At 52.3% G+C, this 26,707-nt stretch overlaps 1 protein-coding gene across 1 annotated transcript; it reads left to right on the plus strand.

The window, feature by feature from the left end:
* The first annotated feature begins 468 nt into the window (after positions 1-468).
* OLFML2A (olfactomedin like 2A) lies at positions 469-26,065 on the plus strand. The gene is made up of 8 exons (XM_019421167.2): positions 469-691; positions 8,620-8,883; positions 14,738-14,845; positions 16,303-16,512; positions 19,010-19,259; positions 21,453-21,683; positions 22,720-22,905; positions 24,301-26,065. The coding sequence occupies exons 1-8, from the start codon at positions 575-577 to the stop codon at positions 24,903-24,905; spliced, it is 1,971 nt and encodes a 656-aa protein (XP_019276712.2). The 5' UTR covers positions 469-574; the 3' UTR covers positions 24,906-26,065.
* The last annotated feature ends 642 nt before the right edge of the window (positions 26,066-26,707 follow it).

Consider the following 26,707-nt stretch of genomic DNA (forward strand, 5'->3'; position numbering starts at 1 on the left):
GGTCTACGGGAGGGATCACGGAGGGAAAAGGAAAAGAAACAACGGGAGAGAGAGGTCTGAGTCGTGAGATGGGTAGAGGTGGCGGGGTCTGGGTATTTGGAGAGCTGAAAAGCTCACCTGCTCTGGAAACATCACTCATCTGAACTGCACAACCACTCCAAAAGGAAAGCACTATTTTCTCCATTTTATAGATTAGGAAACTGAGGCTCAAAGAGGTGAAGGGACACGCCCACGGTCCCACATCTCACAGAACAGGACCTTCCTCCGTGTGTCGACCCTGCGCTCCGCGTTTTGGCCCCGAGGCTCCTGGGGACTCCGAACAAGACCCTTTTTTGTGTCCTGGCAGGGATGCCCTTTGGAGAGCCGCCCAATGGCGAAGAGGCCCCGCAGAGAGAGGGCCGGGCAGGGCGGGGTGCCCCCTCCACCCTAGCTCCGCCCCCGGCAGCGCGGGAGGGGGCGTGGGGCGGGGGGCGCGCCGCGCGGGCTTCGCTGGCGGCTGCACAGAGCTCACAGTGCGGCCCGCGCTTCCCAGCGTCCGCACTCGGCCGTCCGTGCCCACCGTGCCCATCCCGCCATGGCCGCGGCCGCCCTCCTAACCCGGTCCCGGCCACTGCCCCTGCTCCTGCTGCCGCCGCTGCTGCTGCTGTTGCTGCTGCTGCTGCGCGCCGGCCGGGTGCGCGCTGACAGTAAGGTACGGCGCGGCCCTCTGATCGGGGCTCAGCTCCGCGGGGAGCCGGGCGCGAGGGGGCGCTGTGGCTAGGGTGCCGACCGAGGAGGGTGTCCGGGCCAGGAGCGGAGGACCAGGAGTGGGAGACCCGGCCGGCTCAGCAAGGAAGCCGCTGGGGCCAGGACCCAGGGAGAGGAGCGCGTGGGGGAAGAAGCGCTGAAGATGGTAGGAGTACTTGGGACCTGGGGCCTGAGGAAGGGGCTCCGGGACCCAGTCCAATGCGGGGAGAAGGTCAGCACTGAAACCCAGGGCCGGGGAGAGGGGACCCTTGGAGTTTAGAGGGGGCTCAGACAAGAGATGCAGTCCCCAGCCCAGGAAGGGGATTCCTAGGAGCGCTGGGCAGGGGCAGTCTGGAAATCCGGCTGAAAGTTTCCGCGGCAGGCTAACCAGGTGGGGTAGACCCCTGGGTAACTACTAACTACCCAGGGACTCCAGGATTTGCAACAGAGCCGGAGTCAAGGCTTTCAGTCCATGCTGGGCATCCAGAGTCCCTACCCAATAAACCTAGTGGGCTGGCCACTTGCCTGGCCTCTGGTAGTCCTGCTAGGGATCTAATGCGCCTTCTGGAGGACACCGTGTTTCCCTAAGGGACCTGAGCTTTTGTTCTCTGTTGTGGCTGAAAGGATCTGCCCTGGTGTCAAGCAGACCTGAGTTCAAATCCCACTCCATCTCTCATCTGGGTGACATTGGGCCTTTACCTCTCTGAGCCTCCATTTCCTTGCTTGTAAATATGGAAATAGTTCCCACTTCCTGCAGTTGGTGTTCTGTAGTGAGGTCATGCCTGTAAAATGTGTAGCACCACACCTGGTGCCTAGTAGGTGCCCAATAAATCATACTGTGATTAAGAAATCTTATCAGGGGAACCCAAAAGGAGGTGAGATCCAGAATGTTGAGAGAGCAAGCACTCAGAATCAGTGAGAGCAGGAACCCCTTGAGGGTGTTCTGGAAATGACCCAGGAAGGAGAAGGGGACTGGGAATGAATGAGGGGTGGGAAGAAAGTAGGGCCCTTACTCATACAGCAGGAGAGCAAAGGAGTGACTTCTTTGGTGTCTCTCTAGCCTCTTTCCTGGGTAGAAGGTGAGGCTGCACTGCCCACAAGCAAGGTAAAAGGCAAAAGCCACTAGCCACAGGTTAAGTTTATGAGCACTGGGCACTAGCAGACCCTCACCCTGAAGGTTCAGCTCAGGGTACGAAAACAAGTGAGCTGCAGTCCTGACCATGCACTCCAAAGATAAGAAGGGAATGCATATCTTTCCTATTTTACAGATGGGAAACTCCTATTTTACAGATGGGAAACTTTGTGAACCCAAAGACCTAGGTTCTGGCCCTTTGTTGTTCTTTGATCGTGTGACCTTGGGCAAGTCACTGCCTGACTCTGGGCTTCAGTTTCCCCATCTGACAAACAATCTCTGTCCAACTTCCTTTCTATGTAGGATCTCTCGGATTCCCTGACCTGGCTCAGGTAGGGGAACAGTAAGCAAAAAAAAAAAAAAAAAAAAAACAAAAAACTCCACATAACCTGATCAATGCTTTTCCCCTCCCATCTCTGGCTGGGAGGAATATTTGGTCCTGGGCATCCTCTGAGCCATGCAGAGGACTGTAGAGCTTGTGGGGGAGGGCTAACATTCAAAACAAAGCAAAGACAAAGAAAACCCAACATGTTGTTTATGTAGTGAGTCAGCCAAACACTTGCTAGGTTGGGTGTGTGTGTGTGTGTGTGTGTGTGTGTGTGTGTAGCTGTTCCAGGGCAAGCTGAGGCTGGTGGGTAGGGAGGTGCACTCTAGAGCCTGCAGGATGCAGCACAGCCCTCCTCAGACACCTCCCACCCCACACCACTTCAGCCAGCTGGGAAAAATAAAAATCAAGTGATGGGTGAATTTACTCTGCATTCCTCAGCACAGCCGGTCTCCTGCTGGCCCTACAGAGAGAGCTGTTTTCATTATCACCCTTTCCCTCCCCCATAACCATCCTTCCTCTCCAAGCCTGTCCTATTTTGGAGAGGGGGGAGCCCTTCGAGGGCGAGCCTGGGACTTGAAGCCTATCTAGGGCCCTAAAGGGTTAAATTGCCCCCCACCTTAGGCTTCCTGGGGGAGTCCAGCCCCCCCACTCCTGCCCCCCACTCTCAGGGGTGCAGGGGCAGCTCAACCCCAGTACTCACCACAGAACTCTGTGGTCTCAGGGAGCTCCTTACTCAGGGTGTTTTAATTTATAGCAAGTGTTTATAGCAAGGTCTCTCCTAAACAGGACTTGGAATTTTCATCTAAGGAGGTGCTTTGTCCAGCATGGGAGTGGGAGAAGGGCTTCACAGATTCCCTGGCATTTCTGAGGGGCTGCCCAGCTTGGAGGGACAGACAGGTAACCACATGAAAGCCAGGCATGGCACTTGGTTCTGCTGTATGCCCTTGCAATGTGGCTGAGGATTCCCCATTGCTACTTCAGTTGCCCCATTTGTGAAGGGTGCCTCACTGCCATGCATCCAGGTGGTGACAAGGGGATGGGGGTCTTTGGTCATCCCTGCTGCTGACCAGGGGCCCAAGGACGGAGGGTAGGCCAAGGCTTGTGGGGACTGGGCCAGGAGAGCAGGAGGGGCTGGCACAGGCAGGCTGTGGTGGCGCAGGCTGGATCAGATGTTCTAGGCCAGGCTGGTCTCCGGGGACTTCGGTGCTGTTGCGCCTCTGCTCGGGAAGTTTCTGCCTGTGGGTGTAATTGAAAACAGGCTCAGGGCAGACAAGGGATACAAATGATGTCCTCCTGTACACAAAGAGTGTGGGGCCAGGTCAGGCCCCACAGGGTCTCTACACAGGGAAATTCTTGCCCCAACATTCCTGTTGGCTGGGGCACCCAGAAAAAAGTACTGAGAAACATCCTGTGTGCCAAGCCCCACGCCCAGCACTTCAATTCAGAATCTTACACAACCCTGCGGCCAACCTCTATTTGACAGGTTGGAACACTGAGGGTCAAAAGAGCCAGGTTGAAGAGTTTGGAGAATCCTGGGGTTACAGGATTCTCGGCCTTCAGTGGGCATCCAGATGGCCTGGGGAGCCTCGGAGTCTGAGTTAAGAAGTGTGGACTCAGGCCAGGGCACCTGCATTTTCCAAGTGTATTCCAGGTCATTCCAAGGCACATCCTTCCAGTTGAAAACTCATGGAGATATAGGGAGCCATGAAGGTTTGTGGAGCAAGAGAGTAAAGATCATCAAAGGGGAGCTTCTGGAAGATTATGCTGGCAGAGAGGAGGCTGCTGTGTTCCTAGGTAGCAGTTAATGTGGTCTGAACTTGGGCTATCATCATGGAATGGAGAACCAGGGATAGAGATGGGAGGTAATTAGGATAAAGAATTAGAAGAACATGACTGATGGCTTGTCCAGTGTAAAAAGGAGGCTCAGGTATCTGGGTTGGGTGGGAGGGTAGTTGGACATAAGTTGAGGAAAGATGCTGGGTTCAGTTTTGGATGGCTTAAGTTTGGGGGTCCTATGCCATCTAGGGAGTGTCCAGCTGGCACTGGGCCCTAGGGGAGGGCTTTGAGGGGGACATGGAGACTGGCTCCCAGTGAGTCTGGGGTGGTCATGTGAAAAGAAGGAAGACTCTACCTCAAGGTAACACAATGTGAATCTGTTCATTTCTATAACATTCTAGAAGTGTAAACCCTCCTCTTCCCACTGTGGCCAGATTTATCCATCTTTCTTCAGAAAAATCTCAAGTACGCCTTCTCACCATCTCATTGGAGGATTTCCTTACAAATACCTAGGGATGTTTTTTGGTTTGTTTGTTTTATTTTGAGAGAAAGGAAAAGGGAGGGGCAGGGATTGAGAGTGAGACAGAGAAGGAGAGCGAGAGAAGGGCAAAAAGAGAAGGAGAGAGAGAATCCCAAGCAGGCTCTGCACTGTCAGTGCAGGGCCCAATGCAGGGCTGGATCCCATGAACTGTGAGATCACAACCTGAGCTGAAATCAAGAGTTGAACGCTTAACCGACTGAGACACCCAGGCACCCCCAAATACCTAGGGATGTTTTTCAGCCTGAGCCACCCACACACTTCTGGGGTCTCTGGCAGCAGGTGTGTGCTGAGTGAGGCTGTAGAAAGAGATGCGATGTGATGCAGGGACTTTGCTGCTTCACAACAGCTCCAGCCCTCATGCCAAGGGCAGGGTGGGCCGGGTCCTATACCATCCCCTGTGACCCAACCCAGGGCCCCCTTTTCTGTCCCAGCTCAATTGTTGTTGGAGAAGCCCTTGCCTGTTGACTATGGGTGGTCATGGGAGGAACAGCAAGTAAACCAAAGTTTTAGAGTCAGGCTGTTCTTAGTGACCCTGGACAAGCCTCTAGTCTTCTCTGATGCTCAGATTTCTCCTCTGTAAGAGGGGGCTGTGATGAGAGCAAAGAGAGGTAGAAGATGACGTGCAAACATGAGGGAGGGTTGTTGGTGGCTACTTGAATAGCACGTACCCCTTAAAGAGCAGTTACTCTGTGCCAGGCTTGGTGCCAGGCGCTTTGCATGCATTTTGACTCATTTCAGCCTCAGGTCAAGCTTACGAGGCAGAGATTATTATCCTCCCCGTTTTATGGAGGAGGATGCAGAGACTCAGAGGGGTCAAGGCCATGCAGGGAAATGGAGGAGCTGGGATTTGAGTCTGGGCTTGGCTCCTCACCATGGTGCCTTGCTGCCTCCAATCAAGCACCGCCGGCCCCAGTAATCACCGAAGGGAGGGCCTTGCCTAGGTTCCTGGCAGCTGGGGCTGGGAGCAGAGGCCCTCTTCCGACTCCTGGCCGGTATCAGGGCTTTGGCCGCCCCCCTCAGGATGTAGCACCTCATCTGAGGAGACAAGGAATATTGCAATCTGATGTGGAGGCTGGTGGGGGTGGACGTTGGGATTATGAGTGGGTCCCCAGGAGGAAGCCTCTCTGGCCTGGCCACACAGAGCACATCCATTTCCACCCACTGGGGAGTGGCTGGGGGTGGCTGGAGGTCCCAGCAGATCTGGGAAGGGGGCCCAGGAGTCTCGAACGGAAGGCAGGCTTAAGGCACTGGCCGAGATTTAAGGAATGTGCAGGACCCCTAGCCTGGCTGTCAGCGTTCACAGGCAGGGGAGAATTGCCCCAAAGTGCCCAGGGTACACTCTGCCCACCGAGGGCCCAGGACAAAGCTACTGGTAGCTTCCTCCTTCCCCACCCTCCTTGTCCCCCAGGGGACTGGAAGTCTACCCACACTGGGCTCTAATCCCCTTGAACAAGTCACTTGATGGCTCCAGGTCTCAGTTTCCTCATCTGTAGGACCCTCTAAGAATATCTACCACTGCATATACATAGAGAAACAAGCAGGAAAACAACCCCCTTTCAGGATTATTGGTAGTAATAACAACAGCTACAGCAAACAGACTGTGCTGTGGGCTCCTGGCACTGGACTGAGCATAATCCTGGCATTCCATCTCTCAGTCCTTTGTTGGGCAGACACTAGTAGTACCCTCATTTTACAGATGAGGAAACTGAGGCACAGAGAGATTAAGTAATCTACCCAAGAACACACAGCTGTAGGTGGCCCATGGTTGTTGCCTAACCACTGCCCCCACGCTTCCCCACTACTTAGTGAGTTCTTAGTAAATGTCACCTCCGAGGTCTGTGACCCAGGATGGTCCATCCACCATCTCTCCACAAGGCAGCCCGATAATAATGATGATGGTGATAATAATAATAATAATAATAATAATAATAATAATAATAACTTTTCATAATGCAGATCTGAACCTGGCTCTCCCCTGCTTAAAATCTTTCCGTGACTCCCCAGTGTTTTCAGGAAGAAACCAAGATCCCCAACCAGCTTTCAGGGCCCTCCACAAGCTGGTCTCTGCCATCCCCGGGTTCCTGCAAGTACCAGCCAAAATGATTCCCCCCTAGATCCCCAAGTGCCAGGCCATTTCTCATCTTTACATATCTGATTTGCTGTCCCTCGAATGCCCTTCTCTTCCTTAAAGATGCCCTCCAAGGGTGACCTCCTCTGAGCAGTCTTCATGGGTGTCTTCCTCTGTGTTCTCAGAGCCTACTCTGCCAGCTTCTCATATAGCAGGAAAGCTCAAGAATGTATCTCAACCTATTTCTTCTGCACCTCCAGCTGTCACCCAGGGTCCAACAGAGGCCAGAGGCCCAAACAGGCGTCTGACAGCTCAGAACAGATATGGGGTGCCTTTGGCCCTTCCTCCAAGGGCACTGCGACATTCAAGGGCACTGGGGTTGGCAGGAAGCCCAAGGGAACCATAAACTGAGTCCTGGTTACTTCAGTGAGAGCTAAGTAGCCATGAGGCCTGGGGTGTTTGTTGGTTGAGCCTTGGGGAGCTGTGTTCCAAGAGCCTGGAGCCCAGAGTAGGCTGGCTGAGCCAAATAGGGAGTGGCCAGAAAGGCTGAGCTGCCCACCATCTCACAGCTACTAACCCAGGTTGCAGACACCATGGTCTTAGCCCTGTGCTCTACCATTTCTGCAAAATGCAGGCTTATTTATCCAACAGATATTTACAGAGCATCTTCTATAGGCTGTGCAGGCACTATTCTGTGGTATAGGAGAGAACTGAACAAAGTCCCTTTCTCTAATGGTTCCTTCAGTAGAGTAAGAAAAAAACAAGCAAACACAAATATAATACTTCAGATATATATATATATATATATATATATATATATATATATATATATATATATATATATAATATACCTAGGTATAATAAAGAAAAACAAAGCCACTAGATGAGGGGACAGAGTAAGGGGAGGTGGGTTAGTCTGGAAGGCTTCTCCAAGGAGGTGATGTGTAAGTAACATGAGGGAATAAGCCAAGGGAGTATCAGGGGAATAAGGGTTTCAGGATGAGGGTATCACATCTGCAAAGGCTGGAATGGAGTAACCCAAAGGAAGGAAAGGGTGACAAGAGGAAGGGTTGAGAAGAGGCTGTCAGTTCAAGTAGGCCTTGAAGACCATGGTAAGGACTTTGGAGGTAACTAGCCCCCCCATACACAGATATTATTGAAGGATGTGATGCACATGAAAACCGGGGTCTAGTCAGTGCCCGATAAAAGTTCTTCATATCTTTTACTATTGTGATAAAATACACATGATATTTACCATTTTAAAGTGTGCGATTCAGTGGCATTTAGTACATTCACAATGTTGTGCAACCATCACCACTACTTAGTTCCAGAACATTTTCAATTACTCCAAAAGGAAACCCCGTGCCCATTAAGCAGTCTTTCCCCATTTCCCCTCTCCCAAGTCCTGGCAACCACTAATCTGCTTTGTGTCTGTGGATCTGCCTAGCCTGGATATTAATAAACGGAGTCATACAATATGTGGCCTTTTGCGTCTGGCTTCTATCACTTAGCAGCATGTTGGCAAGGTTCATCCAAGTTGTAGCATGCATCCATACTTCATTCGGTTTTTGACTCAGTAATATTCCACTGTATAGACGCACCACTTTTGTTTACCCATCAGTGGATGGACATTTGGATTGGTTCCACCTCATAAGTATTGTGAATCATGCAGCTGTGAACATTCATGCACAAGTCTTTGTTTGAATACCTGTCTTCTGTTCTTTGGGGAAGTCATCTTTAGATAATAATTCTATCTAGAAGCAGAATTATTGGGTCCTGTGGTAATTCCATGTTTTGTTTTGTTTTGTTTTGTTTTTAAGAGTAAAAAAAAAATTTTTTTTAGAGTAATCTCTACAACCAGTGTGGGGCTCGAACTCACAACCCTGAGATCAAGAATCACAGGCTCAACTGCGTGAGCCAGCCAGGCACCCCAAAGGCCAAGGGCACTGGATTGCGCTACCTGTCCCAGGTGCCTCCTCCTGGCTCCTCCTCCCTCCTCCTTCTCCCCCCCAGCACTGGCCTTCGGCTCACCGGAGCCCCTCTTGCAGGTGTTTGGTGACATGGACCAGGTGCGAATGACCTCAGAGGGCTCTGACTGCCGCTGCAAGTGCATCATGCGGCCGCTGAGCAAGGACGCGTGCAGCCGGGTGCGCAGCGGGCGGGCACGGGTGGAGGACTTCTACACTGTGGAGACCGTGAGCTCAGGGACCGACTGCCGCTGCTCTTGCACGGCGCCACCCTCCTCACTCAACCCCTGCGAGAACGAGTGGAAGATGGAGAAGCTCAAGAAGCAGGCACCGGAGCTCCTCAAGGTAGACTTTCTGGGGCGGGGGGGCAGGAAACGCCTCCTGGATGAGTATCTAGCGTGGGCTGTCCTTTCAGTGAAAAGTCCACACACTCTGGGTGGCTGCTGTTGTTACCCCATTTCACAGGGGAGGAAACCGAGGTTCCCTGAAGGGAAAGCCACTTCTTGCCCAATACTATTTGCCAGTAAGTGATGGAGGCGGCGTTTACACAGTTTACCCTGTGTTCTAGCAGGTGTGCACAATGCAGGCTTCTTTATGCAACAGATATTTACAGAGCACCTACCACTGGCCAGGCAGCACTGTTCTGGGGATAAAGGGGGGAACTCATCGTGCCTTGAGTAAGGGAGACAGAAAATAAGCAAACAGATATATACTTTATCACCTAGTTCAGTGTCCTATATTTTACCCAAACCAGTTCATCTGTCAGCACCTTAGAATATAGTATTTTAAATTTTAAGTTTTGTGGCATTTTATCGTTTTTAATGTAATGATACCACTTCCCGTATTCAAGCACCACCTGCATACCAGATGTTGTGCTAAGCTCATTTTACACATTTTTTTTCCTCTAAATTCTTGAACCATTCTGGGAAATATGGAATCACTGTCCTCGTTTTATACTGAGGTTTGGGAAGTTAGGTGACACAAGTTATGTGTGGCCCAAGCTCTCACATAATGGCAGGTAGCTTCGGGGTCTAAACCATACTTTTATATAAATTTTATGCTTACCTCCCTCCAGCCACCTCCATAGGCAGATCAGAAAGAAGCCCCACCTCCAGGGACACCGCCCCATGCCAGGGCCTACCACCAGGACACATGGCTTGAATAGGCATGTGCAGGCTAGATCACAGTCCCCACAGCCAGCCAGGCACCTTTGTGGCATTCATAACACACCCAGCTCTGTGCTTGGTGGGGCTGGGATTTGAACAACTTCCTGCTGTATCCAAAGCATGTGTTCTAAACAACGTTACTCTCCTGTTTTCCTTTCTGTAATGGACTAGATAAACTTGCTGTCTTTTGAGAGTATCTTTTTCTTTTACAATTTCTTCCAAACATATGAGTATCTATGTTGCCTTTTTTGGTATCAAGAACTGTGAAATTGACTGAGATGTTACCATACTTCTAAGATAACAAGTCAGCCTGCCCGTTTCATGGATGCTGGCAGAAGACACAAGCCTCCTGGGTCAGAGACTAAGGACTTTATTACTCACAGCAGCCAGAGTATCTACATTTTCTTGAACTGATTCTTTCAGCTCCATTTCCCATGGGGTGATACAGTGAAGACCAGATAACACCTGCACACACAGTGGGGTATTTCTCAAGAGTGGAGCCCCAAGCTTAAAAAATCCAAAACTTTTATAATGGGCACTGAGCACACCTTCCCGACTCTGGAGGGAAACACTCTCTCTATGTTCCAAGATTGCTCACCATACAATAAGATGTCCTGGAACAAAGACAGGCAGCACGTCTGCATGCAAGACATGCAGAAAAAAGCAAGAGACCCGTGAAAAATGGTCTCCCACATTTGGCTAAAAATATTTTCTTTAAATTTAACTTTAGTTTTATTTTTGTAACAACTAAATGGATACCAAAACTCTCAAAGCTGGGATAGGATTGAATTTGAGGACAAGTTACCTCTTAACAACTTGTCAGTCCCGGGACTGCACTGTCTCCCTGAGGCTTCACTAGGGCTCTGCAGACTTGAGGCACTGAGGTCATAGGGACAAACCCCAACTTCTGTTCAAGCCCACTTCTCATTAACTAAATTGTAAGCATACTTTACATGAGGATACACAAAACCTTTTCATACATCCTGGCGAATTTAATCCTTGCCACAGCCCTTTGGAGAGCAAACTTATGGTCCTAGCTTTACTTGTGGAGGAATCTGAGGCCCAGAGAGGGATTGTGACTTGCTCTCAGCCAGGAGCCCATTGTCCCTTAGGTCTTTTCAGTACACAGCAGCCATGATGGTTTTCATTCAGTCTTGTAGGACCAGAGTAGGGTAGCGGTGAGATTGACCCAGTAGGTGGTATTGTAGGAGGAGGAGAGGAGGAGAAAATACTGTGTCTCATTCACACTGTAGGTGCAGGGGCAGGTACCTGAGAGGTACCCAGAAAACCCCAAGAGAGAGGTGCAGAGGCAGTATGAGACAGGGCTGAGGCCTCTCCCATTAGGCTCGGCAACTTGTCCTTCAGCAGAAGCCTGTCTATGGGAAGTCCCCCAGGAGAGGAGGTTAAGGGAAGCCCATGGAGGAGGGGAAGCAGGGCACACCCATGCTATATCCTCCCCTGTCTCTACCCCAGCCCTTTCAAGCTAAGAACTTCGGCTGTGATTTGGTCTTTGTTGCATGACTCTGAGTAGGAGGGAGAGGATTTTTAGATTCCCTTTCTTGGGGAGGTTAGTGACAGGTGCATACCTTTTACCTCTTCACTCCCTTTCCTTCTGGACATGAACTAAACATGGGCCCACCCTTGAGGAATCCCCAGTCCTATGGGGACACAGCTCCTGACTCCAACAATGTCAGTGTCATCGGTGCTGGGCCACTGGATGTCCCAGGACTGTGGGAACCCAGAAGAGGAGGTAACATTAGAGCTGGGCTTTGAGGGCTTGGTAGGAGTCCCTCAGGCAGAGAAGAAATGAGGGTATTATGGGTGAGAGCAGGTGGAGTGGATGTGGCCCAGGATGGCTCTCTGCACTCTCTCTGCTCCAGCCCCACTAGCCACCTGTCAATTCCTCTAGCATAGGGTTTCTCAAACTATCTGTGGTGAAAGACAAATTTTTTTTTTAAAGTTATATACCCAGAAGATGCATTACTGTGCCGAAAGCGTGAACAGATTTATGGCTCTTGTTATTTATTACCAGTTTTCTTTTCTTTTTTAATTTTTTTAATGTTTTTATTTATTTTTGAGACAGAGAGAGACAGAGCATGAGCAGGGGAGGGGCAGAGAGAGAGGGAGACACAGAATCCAAAGCAGGCTCCAGGCTCTGAGCCGTCAGCACAGAGCCTGACACGGGGCTTGAACTCACGGACCATGAGATCATGACCTGAGCTGAAGTCGGATGCTTGACCAACTGAGCCACCCAGGGGCCCCAAGACAAATTTTTTAAAAATCAGAACCAGGGTGCCTGGGTGGCTCAGTCAGTTAAGCGTCCGACTCTTGATTTTGGCTCAGGTCATGATCTCAGGGTTCATGAGTTTGAGCCCCGCATCAGTGCAGAGCCTGCTTGGGATTCTCTCTCTCTCCCTCTCTCTTTGCCCCTTCCCCACTCATGCTTTCTGAGTCTCTCAAAATAAATAAATAAACTTAAGTGGTTTTTTTTCCTCAAAAAAGGCAGCCTTTAAAATTTTTTTTAAATAAAAAAAAAACAAGAACCAATACTTTTGGAAAATGCCATAAAAATGAATTATTCGAAAAATGAAACAGAAAACAGACATGCAAAATACAAATCCAGTGTTTTACTAGTAGAGTCAACAGATTAAAAATTTCTTTGTCAAAGGGATCTGAAAGTTTGTAAAAGTCTACTCCCACTTTTTTGTCATTACCTTATCATAGATGAGTGACAAATAGCTTGGGCCAATGCTGGTCTGCAGACCACACTTCGGTAGCATGGCCCAAACACACCGTGTTTCTTCTTCCCTCCCGCTCTTTATACAAACTGTTCCCTTGGCCTGGATTGCCCTTCTCCTGCCTTCTTTGCCTAATTTGGGCTCCTCCTGCGGAGCTCAGCTCAAACAAAACTCCCTCCTGGCATACTTTACTAATCCACATCTGCTCCTAGACAAGGTTGGCGTCCTCACATTAATGATCTGGGCACCTCTCTGTTACGCTCTGTTCTTTGACAGCCTGTGAAGGACCATGAAGGCTTGTGTCTATCTTACTCATCACTGTCCTTAGTTCCTGGCCCACAGGAAACATTTGCTGAGGCCATTGAGGTTACATGGGCAGAGCATAGAGGGCTCGAATGCCAGGCTTAAGAAGTGAAAAGTCATACATGAGCACTGGGGAGCCATGACAAGCTATCTAGCAGCAGAGAGACCCACGGTCAAAGCTGTGTTTTGGAAAGCTAGTTTGGGTCACCATGAAGGCAGTAGACTGAAGCTGGGAGGATCCCCTTTAGTATCCTGGAATAGTATCACTATTGCTGGTATTCATGAAGCCCTAAGCAGCATGCCCACTCTGCAGAGCCCTGTCCAGACACTACTGCTCCTGACCACAGCCCTATTGCCTCATTTCACAGAGAACGACGCCAAAGCACACACGAGTCTATGTGCATGGTTCTCAGACTGTGCTCCCCTGAGCCCAAGGGGTACCGAGCAACTCTTCAGGGTCTGAGCTGGGTTACAGGGGAGCAGACAAGACTCAAGGCCCAACCCCTGCTTCTGTAAGACTTTTCCACTCCCTTTTTCCATTTTAGAGATCAATGCCTACTCAAAGAAAAGATCTCTGGCTTAAAACAACTTGAACACCCCTGGGAGAGTGGGAGTAAAACTGTTTTGGAAACAGCTGGCCAGGGTCAGACAGGAGCACTGGCTTGCTCAGACCCTGAGAAATGCTGCAGGACTCGGAGTAGGGCCATGTGAGAGGGTGGGCTGAAGAAACAGCCCTCCTCAAGAAGCCAGGGGAAGCTGATTTCCAGCCAGCCCCTTGTGCCCTGGTTTCCCTGACACTCACTGGCATCTTGGCCATCTGGAAAGGTCATATCCTGATGACGTGTGATGGAGATAGGAAGGAGAGGGACATCTGCAGGGAGGAGCCCTGCGCTGGACATGGGTGACACAGAATCTGCCACTGGCCTGTTTGTTGTACAAGCTCCTCCCTTCTCTTGGCCTCCGTTTCCCCATCTGAACACAAGAAGGAATGGTAAAGCACGATAGGAGAGGGGTTTTGGTGTATATCAATCTGGGATCTGCTGCCGGCCCCACCATTTAACAACTGGGTGGCTTTGGACAAGTCACTTCACCTAAGCTTCAATTTCCTACTCTGTAAGGTGAAAATAAAAGTTTTCCAGACTTTGTCGGAGTGCCTAACTGGTTCAGTCCGTAGGGCATGTGACTCTTGACCTCAGGTCATGAGTTTGAGCCCCATGTTGGGCACAGAGATTATGAAAAGGAAGGAAGGAAGGAAGGAAGGAAGGAAGGAAGGAAGGAAGGAAGGAAAGAAGGAAGGAAGGAAAAGTTGTCCAGACCCTGTCTTTGGGTCCCAAGGTGCAGACTCTGAGGCAAGTGATTCGTGTGCTGGTGATTTATTCTGAAAAGCCCAGGAGAAGCTGGTACCAAAGTGGTAGAGGTGGAGGTGGGAAGAGAAGAAAGCCCAATAGGGTGTGGTCTCAGGCCAAGCATCAGCTTCAGCCCCAGGGGATGCTGGAGTGTGAATGACAGCCCAGTTGTCCCCCACTGGGGCTAGGGAGCTGGGCTTTTCAATGCCCATACCTGCCAGGCATTGCCTAAGGACTGCCCCGGGAGGACATACATTCCCAGGCACTTTGGGGACACAGAAGCTCTTTGAAGAGGGTCACAGATGCAGGCTGTTAAAAAGGAGGCACGTGGAAGCCAGGTATGGGCACAAGAAATAGGTAAGAGGGATCCCAGGGCATGTACATTGATCTCCAATGTCCACACACCCCATGGGGTTGTCCTGAGGACTAAGTGAAACAGCTCGTTAAAGCCCCTAACACCGTACCTGCCTTGTGATAAGAGTTCAAGAATGGAATCCACTGCTTTTCTCATTATTATTAGCAAGCTGGGTCCAATGGGTGCTGAGGCCCCATGAGGCCATTCCAAGTGGTAGAGCTCCTTTTGCACCATATGTGCCTGATCCTGTGTTCTGCCCTTACCCTAACCCTCTCACCCTTTCCTGGGCAGCTACAGTCCATGGTGGATCTCCTGGAGGGCACCTTGTACAGCATGGACCTGATGAAAGTGCACGCCTATGTCCACAAGGTGGCCTCCCAGATGAACACGCTGGAAGAGGTAAGGGCAGAGATCTACCCAGGAGCCAGGCTGGGTCAACATTGGACGCCAAGGGTAGTGTCTGAAGGGGCCTGGGCAATTCTGCCTTGACCCTGGTGGCTGTTGAAAACTGGACTCCAGCAGGCAGCTTGGAGAGGGAGATGTAGGCCTCTGGGTCCAGACTTTGGAAAAGCGGTCTGACTGGGCTCATGGGCCTACAGGAAGCTGGTAGGCTGGGTGGAGAAACTGAGGCACTGGCTGGCTACATGAAAGGGATGTGGAGTAGGGCTGGTTGGAACTTGCAGTTGCCCTCAGTTCACCAAGACCAAGACTCATACATTACACAAGTCCAGGGCTACTTGTCACATAAAATGCCACATAAAAGTACAGGACTGGCCAAGCCCACCAGGGTAGGGCTTATTACGACAGCATGGCGGTCCCAGTACCCACTTGCAGCAGACGCATCTTCTGGTCAAGTGCAAATGTGCTGGAGGGCTAGGCAGGTGGCCAGGACTGCCCCCTGAGGACAGCGACAGAGCTGGACAATCCTGGGGCGTCCAGGCTGCAGGTTCAAGGTTTACTGGCACACATCTCTGCTGGCACAGCCTGGCCTCCGCCTGTTTCCTGCATCCGGCCCCTGCTGGGCTGCCGGGAGCCTGGGGCCATGCAGCTGCCAGGAGCGGGTGTGGGGGCTTCCTTTCCCAGCTTCCTTTCCAGAGGGAGGGGGTACCTGGGCATCCTGTGCCCCCGGGTGAGAGATTAACCCCTTGGTCTCCCCAAAGCTGGGGTCACAGTGGCTTCAATTATCCAAAAAGTGTTTGGTGTGTATCTACCGTGTGCCAGGCCCTTGCCAGCATGGGAGTCAGGTAATGGTTGTTGGACTGCTACCGTGCGCCGGTGTTTTCTGTGCACCTCGTACATGCCAGGCTCTCCTGATGCCAGCTCCATGGTAATCCTTCTTTGGCCTTTCCTCCCGTAATCTTAGGAAATGTTAACTCACTTCGTGGAACTAGGAGCCAGGCGATCTGGAGAGTGTATCTGCTGTGGCTGGAACAAATCAGAAATGGTTTCCGTAGCCACAAAGAAATGATTTTTTAATTGTCTTCTGTTTTGCATTATCTGCGCTTTGCTTCTGTTCACTAGGCGATAACTAAAAAAAAAAAAAAGCAAACAAAAAAAAACCCTTATTGCTAACTCTGAGTGGAAGTGGAGAAAACAGCCTCACTTGGGAGGAACTGGCTCCCTCTGCCCAAGGGAAAAACATCACTCATTCACTTTTTAAATAAGACATGAATGATCACATGGCCTCTGGGCAGCATGCTTTATCCACCCAGGCCTGCTGGTGCCACTGTCTGTACCCTTGGGCCCTGCTCAGGAGACGGGCAGTGAAGCTGGGGTGTCCCCTCCAGGGAGGCGGGGGGTGGGGAGTGGCTCTCAGAGGAGGCTAGAAAGACCTTAATTAAGGTCCTGCCCCACAGAGCGTCAAGGTGAACCTGAGCCGGGAGAACGAGGTGGTGAAGGAGGGCATGCGCCATCTCAGTGAGCAGCTGAAGCGCTATGAGAATCACTCGGCCATCATGATGGGCATCAAGAAGGAGCTCTCCAGCCTGGGCCTCCAGCTGCTGCAGAAGGACGCCGCCACGGTCCCAGATGCTGCCCCAGCCCCCGGCCCTGCTAGCAAGGCTCAGGTGAGTCCATGGCTCTGGTGATGGGGCCAGAAGGTGGGTGGACTTGGGAACACAGTGTGCCAAGGACCTCAGTCCCAGGAACCAGCTGGATGGGGGTTTGAGATCATAGGAGAGGGCTGAGGGTTAGCATAGCTAGAGAGTCCACGGCAGGGTTGGGGGCAGGGGTTGCTGGCATACAGCGAGCACGGTTGACAGAGGTAAGCTGGGAGCAGATGTGGGGATCCAGCCGAGGGGTCTGTTTGCTGAGACAGGTGTTTGGCGGCATCCAAGGCATTTCCGTTTCCAAACTAGTGGGGACAAGGCTGTAGAGAGGACCCTCCCTGCCTGGTCCTGGGGATGGGCTGCAGCAAAACCACTTTTAGCCTCCCTTGCTGTGGCTGGACCCCTGGCTGGGTCAGGCCTGCTCGGGGGTAGATGGGCAATGCCTCGGGGAACGCTGCAGACTAACACCACTTCATCAACCCAGTCTGGAGTGGAGAATTCCTACAGCAAGTACCCAGGCGTTCCATACTCAAGCTCAGCAGAAAGTGAGCAGAGATAACAGGCAGAGCCATCCAAGACATATAACACACCTTTATGTGCATTTGAAAAAGGCCCTTCTTGGGGCGTCTGGGTGGCTCAGTTGGTTGAGCGTCCGACTCTTGGTTTCAGCTCAGGTCATGATCTCACAGTTCATGGGTTTGAGCCCCACATCGGGCTTTGTACTGACAGTGCAGAGCCTGCTTGGGATTCTCTTTCTCTCTTGTGGTCTCTCTGCCCCTCCTGCACCCTCTCTCTCTTTCTCAAAATAAATAAATTTAAAAATAAAATGAAAGAAAGAAAGAAAGAAAGAAAGAGGAAGAGAAAGAAAGGAAAGAAAGAAAGAAAAGGAAGGAAGAGAAAGAAAGAAAGAAAGAAAAAGAAAGAAAAGGAAGAGAAAGAAAGAAAGAAGAGGAAGGAAGAGAAAGAAAGAAAGAAAGAAAGAAAGAAAGAAAGAAAGAGAAAGAAAGAAAAAGAAAGAAAAGGAAGAGAAAGAAAGAAAGAAGAGGAAGGAAGAGAAAGAAAGGAAAGAAAGAAAGAAAGAAAGAAAGAAAGAAGAAAGAAAGAAAAGAAAGAAAGAAAGAAAGAAAGAAAGAAAGAAAGAAAGAAAGAAAGAAAAAGAAAAGAAAAGGCCCCCCTCTAAGCAGACAAATTGCCAAAAAGGCTCTCCTTCTGGGCAAATAAAAAGGAGCCCCTTGTGGGTGGGCAAATTGTACAGAGGCTCCCTCCTATGATAGATATACACTAGGGTGTGTGGCTTGGCAAATGGGAGTACAGGCTCAATTTCAGTGCCCTCATGCCCCTTTGGCCTGTCACCCATGTGTAGGGCACAACCGCTCCATTCTGCACAGCGGCCTTGTGTTTTGGAGTAGGGAAGAAAGGAGCCGACGTTGTGGAATCCTGACATCCTCTAAACCTGACTTCTAAAGTCTAAACCTGACTTCCTCACAGACAGGATCTCAGTTATTCTCATAACCACCCATGAGGAAGGAGCATCATTGACCATTTGGCAGATGAGGAAACGCAGAGCGAGGTCACGTGGAGAGAGGGCGGCTGCGCCAGGACTTGAACGCGCATCTGTGTGACTGGCGAGCCCATGCTCTTCCTCTCCGCCTCTTGGCCTCCTGTGCTGACATTGTGATGATGGGGCCATCTGTGTCTGCAGCCGGGACCGCCTAGTTGCTGATAAAACGTGGAGGAAGCCTGGTGCCTTAGCCCAGGGCAGGCTTCCTGCTCATTCCCGTGTCAGGTCCACAGGCGCGAACGAATGCTGTTTTGGCCACGACACGGAAGGTCTAGATACTGTACTTGCTGTATCTCCTGGAGATTCTGCCTAACAATAGGTGATGTCACAGGGCCTGTGATCTTGTGCCAAGCCAGCATCAGAGGCATTTAAAGGGAAGTGAAAATAAAATGTACAAAACGTTGGAAACTGCATGCACAAAGGGCAATGCCCTTGATGACCAACACATCCAAGTTTGCCTGAGACTGAAGGGTTTCCCAGGATGCAGGACTTACAGTGCTAAAACTGGGACAGTTCCCGGCACACTGAGATGACATTGGTCATCTTGCCTCGGAGCCTGAGAACCTCTCCCCTGCCCACTAACAAAGACCCGTGAGTGAGAGAGAGACAGGGATAGGAAGCTGACCTGGTGACCAGTTACCTCCCTAGGGAGTTGATCATTATAATCTAACCCCTGGGGGCGAGTATGCAGGTGGTTGGAAATGAGACAGGAATCTAACCTATGAGGCTGGGCTTGGGAGCTATTGCTGAGTGGGGAAACCCACTTGGGGAAACCCGAGGCACACCCCAGTCATGGACTTAGCCATTCTGGGGGAAAGCTGTGACTTCACGAGCACCTGAGGCGTAGGTCCTGGAGTGGCATGACCGCTTCCAGTCCCCATAAGCTGAGCCTCCGTGCCCTCCCACAACACCTCTTCTACCTCCCCTAAGTCTGAGATTTCACTTCTCCCTCAGGACACAGCTGGAGGGAAAGGCAAAGACAACAACAAATACAGCAACATGCAGAAGAGCTTTGTAGACAGGGGCCTCCCAAAACCTCCTAAGGAGAAGCTGCTGAAGGTGGAGAAGCTGAGGAAGGAGGGTGGCAAGGGCAGATTCCCCCAGCCCACAGCCAAGCCCCGGACCCTGGCCCAGCAGCAGGCTGTGATCCGAGGCATCACCTACTACAAGGCGGGCAGGAAGGAGGTGGCCGAAGCTGTGGCTGGTGAGTTGGAGGAGGGTTGGACCCTTGGGGATTGGGGGCTTGCTGATAGATGGCACCCCAAAGATCACCTACACGGATCCAGTGTCTTCTCTACAAACTGCCCAGATGTCACCTCCACTGGTTACCTGTTGGTGCCCTTTGTTCATCCACACAATGAGATGATACCCCTCATGGCGTTGTTGGGGATGAAATAATATAAACAATACAAAGGGCCACTCAGTTCCTTTCCAGTATCTTCAGCTGTTTCCGCTCTCACTGGACTTTTCCTTCTTCATTCAAAAAGTTGCTGAAGGTCCACCATGTACTTGCTGTATCTCCCAGAGATTCTGCCTAACGTGGACTTCACAGTCCAGTGGGAAAAAACGTGGCCAGGCAACAGCCAGAGGTGGGGTAGGAGTCCCCAGACCTGTAGCCAGGCCAGCATTCTGGGAAATGACATGGAGCCTTCTGGGCACCTCTTGTTTCCCAAGTGGCTTTGGAATGGATGGCCTCTCCAGCACCCCCCACTTCTTATTTCCCCAAAGAAGAGCCCACAGACTCCTATATTTTTCCTTCGATCCACGGGGGATCACAGTGAAGGGCAACCAAGTAATTAACCAAAAACACAAGAGACCAAAGTTCCAAGAGTACCCAAATTTCTGGGCCATCCTCACTGATGTGGCTCCTGATTCTTCCTCTGAAACCCTCCCCAAATGCCTGAGGGGCATCCCAAGCCTGCTCCCCCTTCCCGGGTCCTGTTGACCACCTCCTTTTGTGAGGACCTCTGCCCACACGTCCGAGGGACCGGAAGGTAGAAATGTGAGGGACCAGTCTCCTTCAAGAGCCCCCTAAATTTGTGGTCTCTCAAGGCTCAGGGGCCTCTTCCCCAAGCCCCTGGTGCTAGCTGCTGACTGGCTCTGAGTCCTGCCAGCTCAGCCTGGCCACAGAACAGAGCCTCTGACCCCTGGCTGGGCACTGCCCAAGAACAGCTGCAAGCATCTGGCTCTGCCAGCGAGGCCCGTGGGAACAAGCCTCTTGCCCTGGCAGGCTGCCAAGGCCAGATTCCCCTGAAAGAGGGTGTGCCCCATTCCCGAGAGACTCCAGGTGCTGCCCCACAGTGGGGCCTGGCTAAACCCTATGCAAAGAGGAAGCCTGGCAGGGAAAGAAAAGGAAGAAGTCGGGTAATTGTCCTGGAGTCAAGGGGCCTCGTCCCCTGGGGGCCACACCATCACTTTTCCTTTGTCCCTGGCTTCTCGGTTTTCTGTGTACTTTCACAATGCTGTTGCACTTGATCCAGGTGAGGAAACAAGTTCAGAGAGGTGAAGAGACTGGCTCCAGGTTTCACAGTGAGTGGTGGCACTGGAACCCAGGTCAGCGGGCTGCAAAGCCTGCCTTAGACCCCTTCACAGCTCTGTCCTCTGCTATGTGGCACTGAATCGTCCTGCTTTCCCTATGCAGGCCCCATCCATCCCAGCCCAGAGAAGTGTGTGGGTCAGGGATGACCCAGACATGGCCCCACACAGGTCCCACAGGAGCAGAAAAAGTCATCCTGTTGGCAAATGCCTTACCAGCAGGGGTGGGAAAAAGGGAGGGTGGTTTCCGAGAAAGCCACGAAATGAGAGATAGGAGATGAGTGGGGGGACAGAGACAGAGACGGAGACCTGGAGTCCAGAGGTGATGGGAGGCTGGCTGCACCTGCCCCTCCCTGCTTGAAGTGGCAAATACTGGGTGAGAGGAACAGGCTGGGTTCCAGGGGAAAGGATAAGGAAAAAGTCTGCAATTTGGGAGCAAGGGTTTCTGCCTCCTGGAGTTGAATCGAGGACATGAAAGAATTGGTACAAAGTGTTTGACACTCAGGAGGGAAGGGGTCTCATATTTGGCACCTCGTACTTGCCAGGCTCTGTGCAAATGATTTGTATACGTTTTCCTCTGATCAACACAGCAGCCGCACGTGGTGAGCCTTGTGATTCTCGTTTCATAGAAGGGGAAGCTGAGGTCCACCAAGGCAGGCGACTTGGCTGAGCTCACTCAGCTGGGGTGCTCGGAGCTGGTCTGCTGACCGCAAAGCCTCCCCACCTCCCACTTTTTGAGGCCTTTTACTCCTCAGGGCCTCCCCGCTTCTCTCCGCCATGGCCCCAGAGCTGGGAGCCAGGTGGGCCTGGGGAAGACACTGGGCAGCAGCTCAGGATAGAGCACAGGGTCTTCTCCCCGCAGACAACGCCCTCAAGGGCACTTCCTGGCTGGAACAGCTGCCGCCCAGGGCCGAGGGCAGATCACCAGAGCCCAACTCAGCAGAACAAGACGAGGCTGGGCCCAGGGCCTCAGAGGGAGCGGACTTGGCCTCCGGCACCCCCGGCTCGGACCCCACCGTCACCTCCACCCTGACTCCCACCACCCGTCCCCTGCCCACCGAGCCACCTTCACGCCCAGACGTCCCCAACGCAGGTGAGTAAGCCTCGCAGGGGTCAGTAGGATAAAGCCCATGGGCCAAATCCAGCCTGCAGCCTGTTTTTGTATGGCCCTCCAGCTAAGAATGGTTTTTTACATTTTCAAAGGGTTGCAAAAAAAAAAAAAGAATACAGAAGTATGTGATCTGGAAAGCCTAAAATGTTACCTATCTGATCCTTTATAGAAAGTTTGATGAACATTTACAGTGAAACAGGTAGTATTTTCAACAAATCCTTCTTAACATATCACCTAGGATCCCATCATCAAATCCAGCAATGATTTTCATATCTTAATTTTTTTTATGTAGCTTTTTTGTAGCTTTGGCTTGTGTCTTTCGGTAGAAGTGTTTCCTATTAAATCATCGAGCCCATCTTTCTGGAGGGCCTCTTGGCTACCTGTGATAACAAGGTATTGTTAAACCCATTGCCTACTTTGGCCTGAGTGCATTCCACTTCCAGGAATCTTTCCTGAAGGGTCCATCGGCAATGTGGACAACAGCTGCAGCTTAACTGGTTCCCTCCCAGCCTATTTCCAACATCAGAAAACTGGAAATAATCTGAAGGTCTCACACCAAGGGGACTGGGGCACAGCTGTCTGGTGGCCTGGTAGAACCTTGAAATCACATCATTAAAAAGCCATTTAATGATGTGAGAAATCGCCCAGTGGAGGGAAAAAACAGGATACATAAAACTGAATCTTCAGAAGAACCACGGTTTTTTACCGTATGTCTGCATGACTGGACATGCAAAGTTAAAAAAGAAACAGAAGGAAATACAACATGTTTAAAATTTTCTTTGGATAATGACATTTTGAATCATTTTTATTTTCCTCATTCTCTTTTACTGAATGTTCTGTGTTTTCTCTGTTGATCAGACATTGCTTTGATCAGGAGGAAAGAGGGAAAAGGGCTGCGAACAAAAAGATCAGGAGGGATTTAAGTATGGCCCAGATAACGCTCCCTGGGCTGCTGCTCCAGCTCGGCTCGGGGCCTGTGGGTCTGAGTATCAGACGCTGTACCCCTCACTCCCCATAGGAAGAGAGATAAGCTGTGAGGGCACCCTCCGGGCTGTGGACCCCCCCGTGAGGCACCACAGCTACGGGCGCCATGAGGGAGCCTGGATGAAGGACCCCGCCGCGAAAGATGACAGAATCTATGTCACCAACTACTACTACGGGAACAGCCTGGCAGAGTTCCGCAACCTGGAAAACTTCAAGCAAGGTTGGGGAGCCCGGAGATGGGAAGGGGGGCAGGGTGTGGGCGACCTGAGGAGGGCCTCCTATGGAGACTGAGCCCTCTTTTGCCTGTGGTTTCCTGTGGTCCAGACTTCCCCAGCCTGGCCCAGCTCCAAATGATCGGCCACCCCAAGGAGGGGCATCTGAGGGCACCCCCTATGTGCTGGCACCGAGCCAGGAGCTGGAACACAGCAACAAACAAGAGGGATGTGGTCCTGCCCTCCTAAGTGTACCTTACTGTCAAGAGGAACAATACTTAGAGTTTCCTCTTCTTGAGCACTTATTATGTGCTAATCATCCTGTGTGCGTCAGCTCATGGTATCTTCAAAATTCTGTGAGGTGGGGGTTGTCACTCTGTTTTGCAGGTGAGCCGAGCTTAGAAGAGTTGCAAGTCTGGGCAGGGAAAGGCAGAATTTGGGTTATCAGATCTGGTGCGTGATGGGGGAGGAGACACTTAGACAGGACCCACCCTCCAGAAATGCATGGCCTGATGTGAGAGGCAAACACTTAAAAGAAATAATTTCAGTGTAGTGTTTGTGGGAGAGCTCAAGGGTCAGTGGAGATCAGACTTCCCAGAGGAGGAGGCGATGCTGAGCTGAGCCCTGGAGGCAGAGCAGGGATGGCCATGCAAAAGCAAAAGGGCCAGGTATTCCACGCAGCAAAGGCCCTGTGTGGGCCAAGGCCTGGCGATGAGAGGCAGGGTGGCATAGAGGAGAGATGGGGGAAGCAGAATGAGAGAGTAGGCTGAGGCGGCCCTCGTGAGCCACATCAAAGTTTGGGTTTATCCTGATAGCTGTGGAGTCACAGAGTATGGCCTGGAACAGCCAAAGTCCTTCCTCTGCCAGGTCAAAATTGGCCTGATCCCTGCCTCAAGTAGCTCACAGGCCGGTGTGGAGGAAGCCAATGAAAAGTGCCGAGGCAAGGATTATGGTAGGTCAGAGGAGAGGCCCTCACTCAATCCCGGGGTCTTCGTGGGAGGCTTCCTGGAGGAGGTAACGTTGGCTAAGGGCTTTGAAAGACAAGGAGGAGACCTTCCTCAGGCAGACAGGATGGGGAATGGAAGTCCAGACGAAAAGAACAGCATGGGCAAAGACGCTGAGACAAAGCATAGAGGCTGTCTAAATCCTGGCTGCCCCATTCCATAACTGTGCAACCTTGAACCCTCTGCCCCTGTTTCCTCCTTGGCAAATGGGGGTGATAACAGTACCTCCTCGGTGGGCGCGGTGGGGTAGGATGGTTGGCCCAGCTCCAGGCCCATAGCACACTCAGTGTCCCTTGCTTGCAGGGCCACTCAAGAGCCCTGGGTGGCCTCGCCAGTCCTGGGGTGAGCGGGGAGGCTGTCTGGGAGGCTCAGGTGTGACCCTCAGCCCTCCACACACAGGCCGCTGGAGTAACATGTACAAGCTGCCCTACAACTGGATCGGCACGGGCCACGTGGTGTACCAGGGCGCCTTCTACTACAACCGCGCCTTCACCAAGAACATCATCAAGTACGACCTGAGGCAGCGCTTCGTGGCCTCCTGGGCGCTGCTGCCAGACGTGGTGTACGAGGACACCACGCCCTGGAAGTGGCGCGGCCACTCGGACATCGACTTCGCCGTGGACGAGAGCGGCCTGTGGGTCATCTACCCCGCGGCGGATGACCGCGACGAGGCCCAGCCCGAGGTGATCGTGCTGAGCCGCCTGGACCCCGGCGACCTCTCCATGCACCGCGAGACCACGTGGAAGACGCGGCTGCGGCGGAACTCCTACGGAAACTGCTTCCTGGTGTGCGGCATCCTGTACGCCGTGGACACGTACGACCAGCAGGAGGGCCAGGTGGCCTACGCCTTCGACACGCACACGGGCACCGACGCGCGCCCGCAGCTGCCCTTCCTCAACAAGCACGCCTACACCACCCAGATCGACTATAACCCCAAGGAGCGGGTGCTGTATGCCTGGGACAATGGCCACCAGCTCACCTACACCCTCCACTTCGTGGTCTGAGCATGGACCTGTGCTCACAGGAGAGGAGGGGCAGTGGGCACGGGGGCTCCCCACAGCAACTCCTGCAAGGGGCTCCATCAGCAAATATTTTGGGGGGGCCAGGTCCCGGGGCAGGTGCTGGGCATGTGGCACAGCCAGGTCAAAGCTCCCTTGGCCCCAGTGGGTTAGTAATCCCTTCCACTCACAGAGCACCCTGCCAAGACCTTCGTGTGCACTCAATCCCACTCAGTCCTCCCACTGGCACCCTTGGAGGTAGAGATGATTCAGCCCATTTAACAGATGAGGACACTGAGGCTCAGAGAGACCGTTCCCTTGCCTAAATAGCCTCACTTTGGATCAGGCAGGCCATGCTTTACAGATGAGGAGACCTGACCACACTCCCCTACACCTCCAGGCCTCTCCCTACTCCTATAGTTTCTCTTGCTCTCTCAACTCTGTCTCCCTTCCTGAGGCCGCTCTAAACCAGAGGCCTCTGGGACCCATGCACTAGTGTTGGTTGGAGGCTCCGCTCTGTGTACCACCCCAGGCGCCCGTTCTGGCCGAACTGTTGGTGGCCCTGGGCTTCAGGCCCCTTGGCCAGTGTTCCTGCTCCTTGCCTCTAGCCACCCCCCTCCCCCGCCCCTGCCACCCCTCCTCACCGTTCTGTCCAACCACATTCCAAACCTCCATGGTCACCCAGCCACTGAGCAGAAACCACACCCCGAGGAAAAATACCAGCCCCTGTTCCAAGCTCCCCCTCCCTCTGTACTCATTTTTATTTTCTCTTATTCCGCCTCAGTGCCGTCATCTGTTTCCGCAGCAGCAGCTGAGAAGGCTGCAGGCAGCTGTCTGCCAGCCCCGACTCTACCAGGGTGGGCAGCTGGGCCAGGCCCTGAGGCTCCCTCTCCACCCAGAACGGCTGGCTTTGGCCACACACCACAGGCCATGGGACCTCTCCTCGGCCCTTCCCAGAGCCTTTGGGCCTGCGGTCCGTGTTGTCGTTTCTCTCTGGACCTTTGAACCCACAACCTGTATGCACTCAGGGATACCTCCAGGACTGCCATGAGCAAGACCCTAGACCCGAGGCTGGGGCGGTGCCGGGATGAAACAGATTCCCTCTTCCTTGTCACTCCTGACCTGATCATTTAGTGGAATGGCCCAGCAGCAGGGGTGGGGGTGGTAGGGGGAGGGACACTGGGGGGGGGGGGGCGGGGAGGCTGAGATCGGAGCATTTGGGTCCAGGGGAGGAACCAGACCTTATGGCTGCAGGCAAGTGCTAGAGGGTAAAAGCTGGGAGGGAAGGAGAAGGGGCTCTGTGGACCAGGCTCTTCCTGGCTTCAGAATTATTGGTGCACAGGTGGGCCATCTCTCCTGGAGCTGCTGGTGGCTTCCCTGAGCCTCAGACCCAGACAGCCCACGGGACAAGACCTTCAAGCCTGCCCCTCATCTGCCGTGAGCTAGGAAGAAGTTCACCAGTCCCACTCCCTGTTTCACCAAAGGAGAAATATGCCCAGAGAGGTTTAGAGAGTGGCTCGGGACCACACTGGGGAACAGGACACAGCTGATCTCCCAGAAGGGCTTTGTCTATACCCTTTATTCTCCCGGTTTGGAGGCAGCTCTGCCTGGGAAGGCCATAGACTATCGGGCACCCAATCCATCCCAACACCTTTAGAGAGTATTTACTGCTGATCCCTGCACCACCCCCGACCCTGCTCCCCTCATTCTGTTCCCATGCCAGCTCCTGAATATCTGTATATTTGAACGCCCAGGTGCCATGTTAGAAAATTCAGCTGCATACCCAAGAGTGTAAGGAAATGCATTTT

This window comes from Panthera pardus, unplaced genomic scaffold (assembly GCF_024362965.1).
Source record: "Panthera pardus isolate Hobbes unplaced genomic scaffold, ASM2436296v1 HiC_scaffold_20, whole genome shotgun sequence".
Taxonomy (NCBI): Eukaryota; Metazoa; Chordata; class Mammalia; order Carnivora; family Felidae; genus Panthera; species Panthera pardus.

What these genes read in the sequence shown, in the direction of transcription:
- OLFML2A (XM_019421167.2), top strand. Translation starts at nt 575, where the DNA reads ATGGCCGCGGCCGCCCTCCTAACCCGGTCCCGGCCACTGCCCCTGCTC. An exon ending in AGGCACCGGAGCTCCTCAAG is followed by an intron (nt 8,884 to 14,737) that starts GTAGACTTTCTG and finishes TTTCCTGGGCAG; the next exon opens with CTACAGTCCATGGTGGATCT. An exon ending in CCCAGACGTCCCCAACGCAG is followed by an intron (nt 21,684 to 22,719) that starts GTGAGTAAGCCT and finishes CACTCCCCATAG; the next exon opens with GAAGAGAGATAAGCTGTGAG.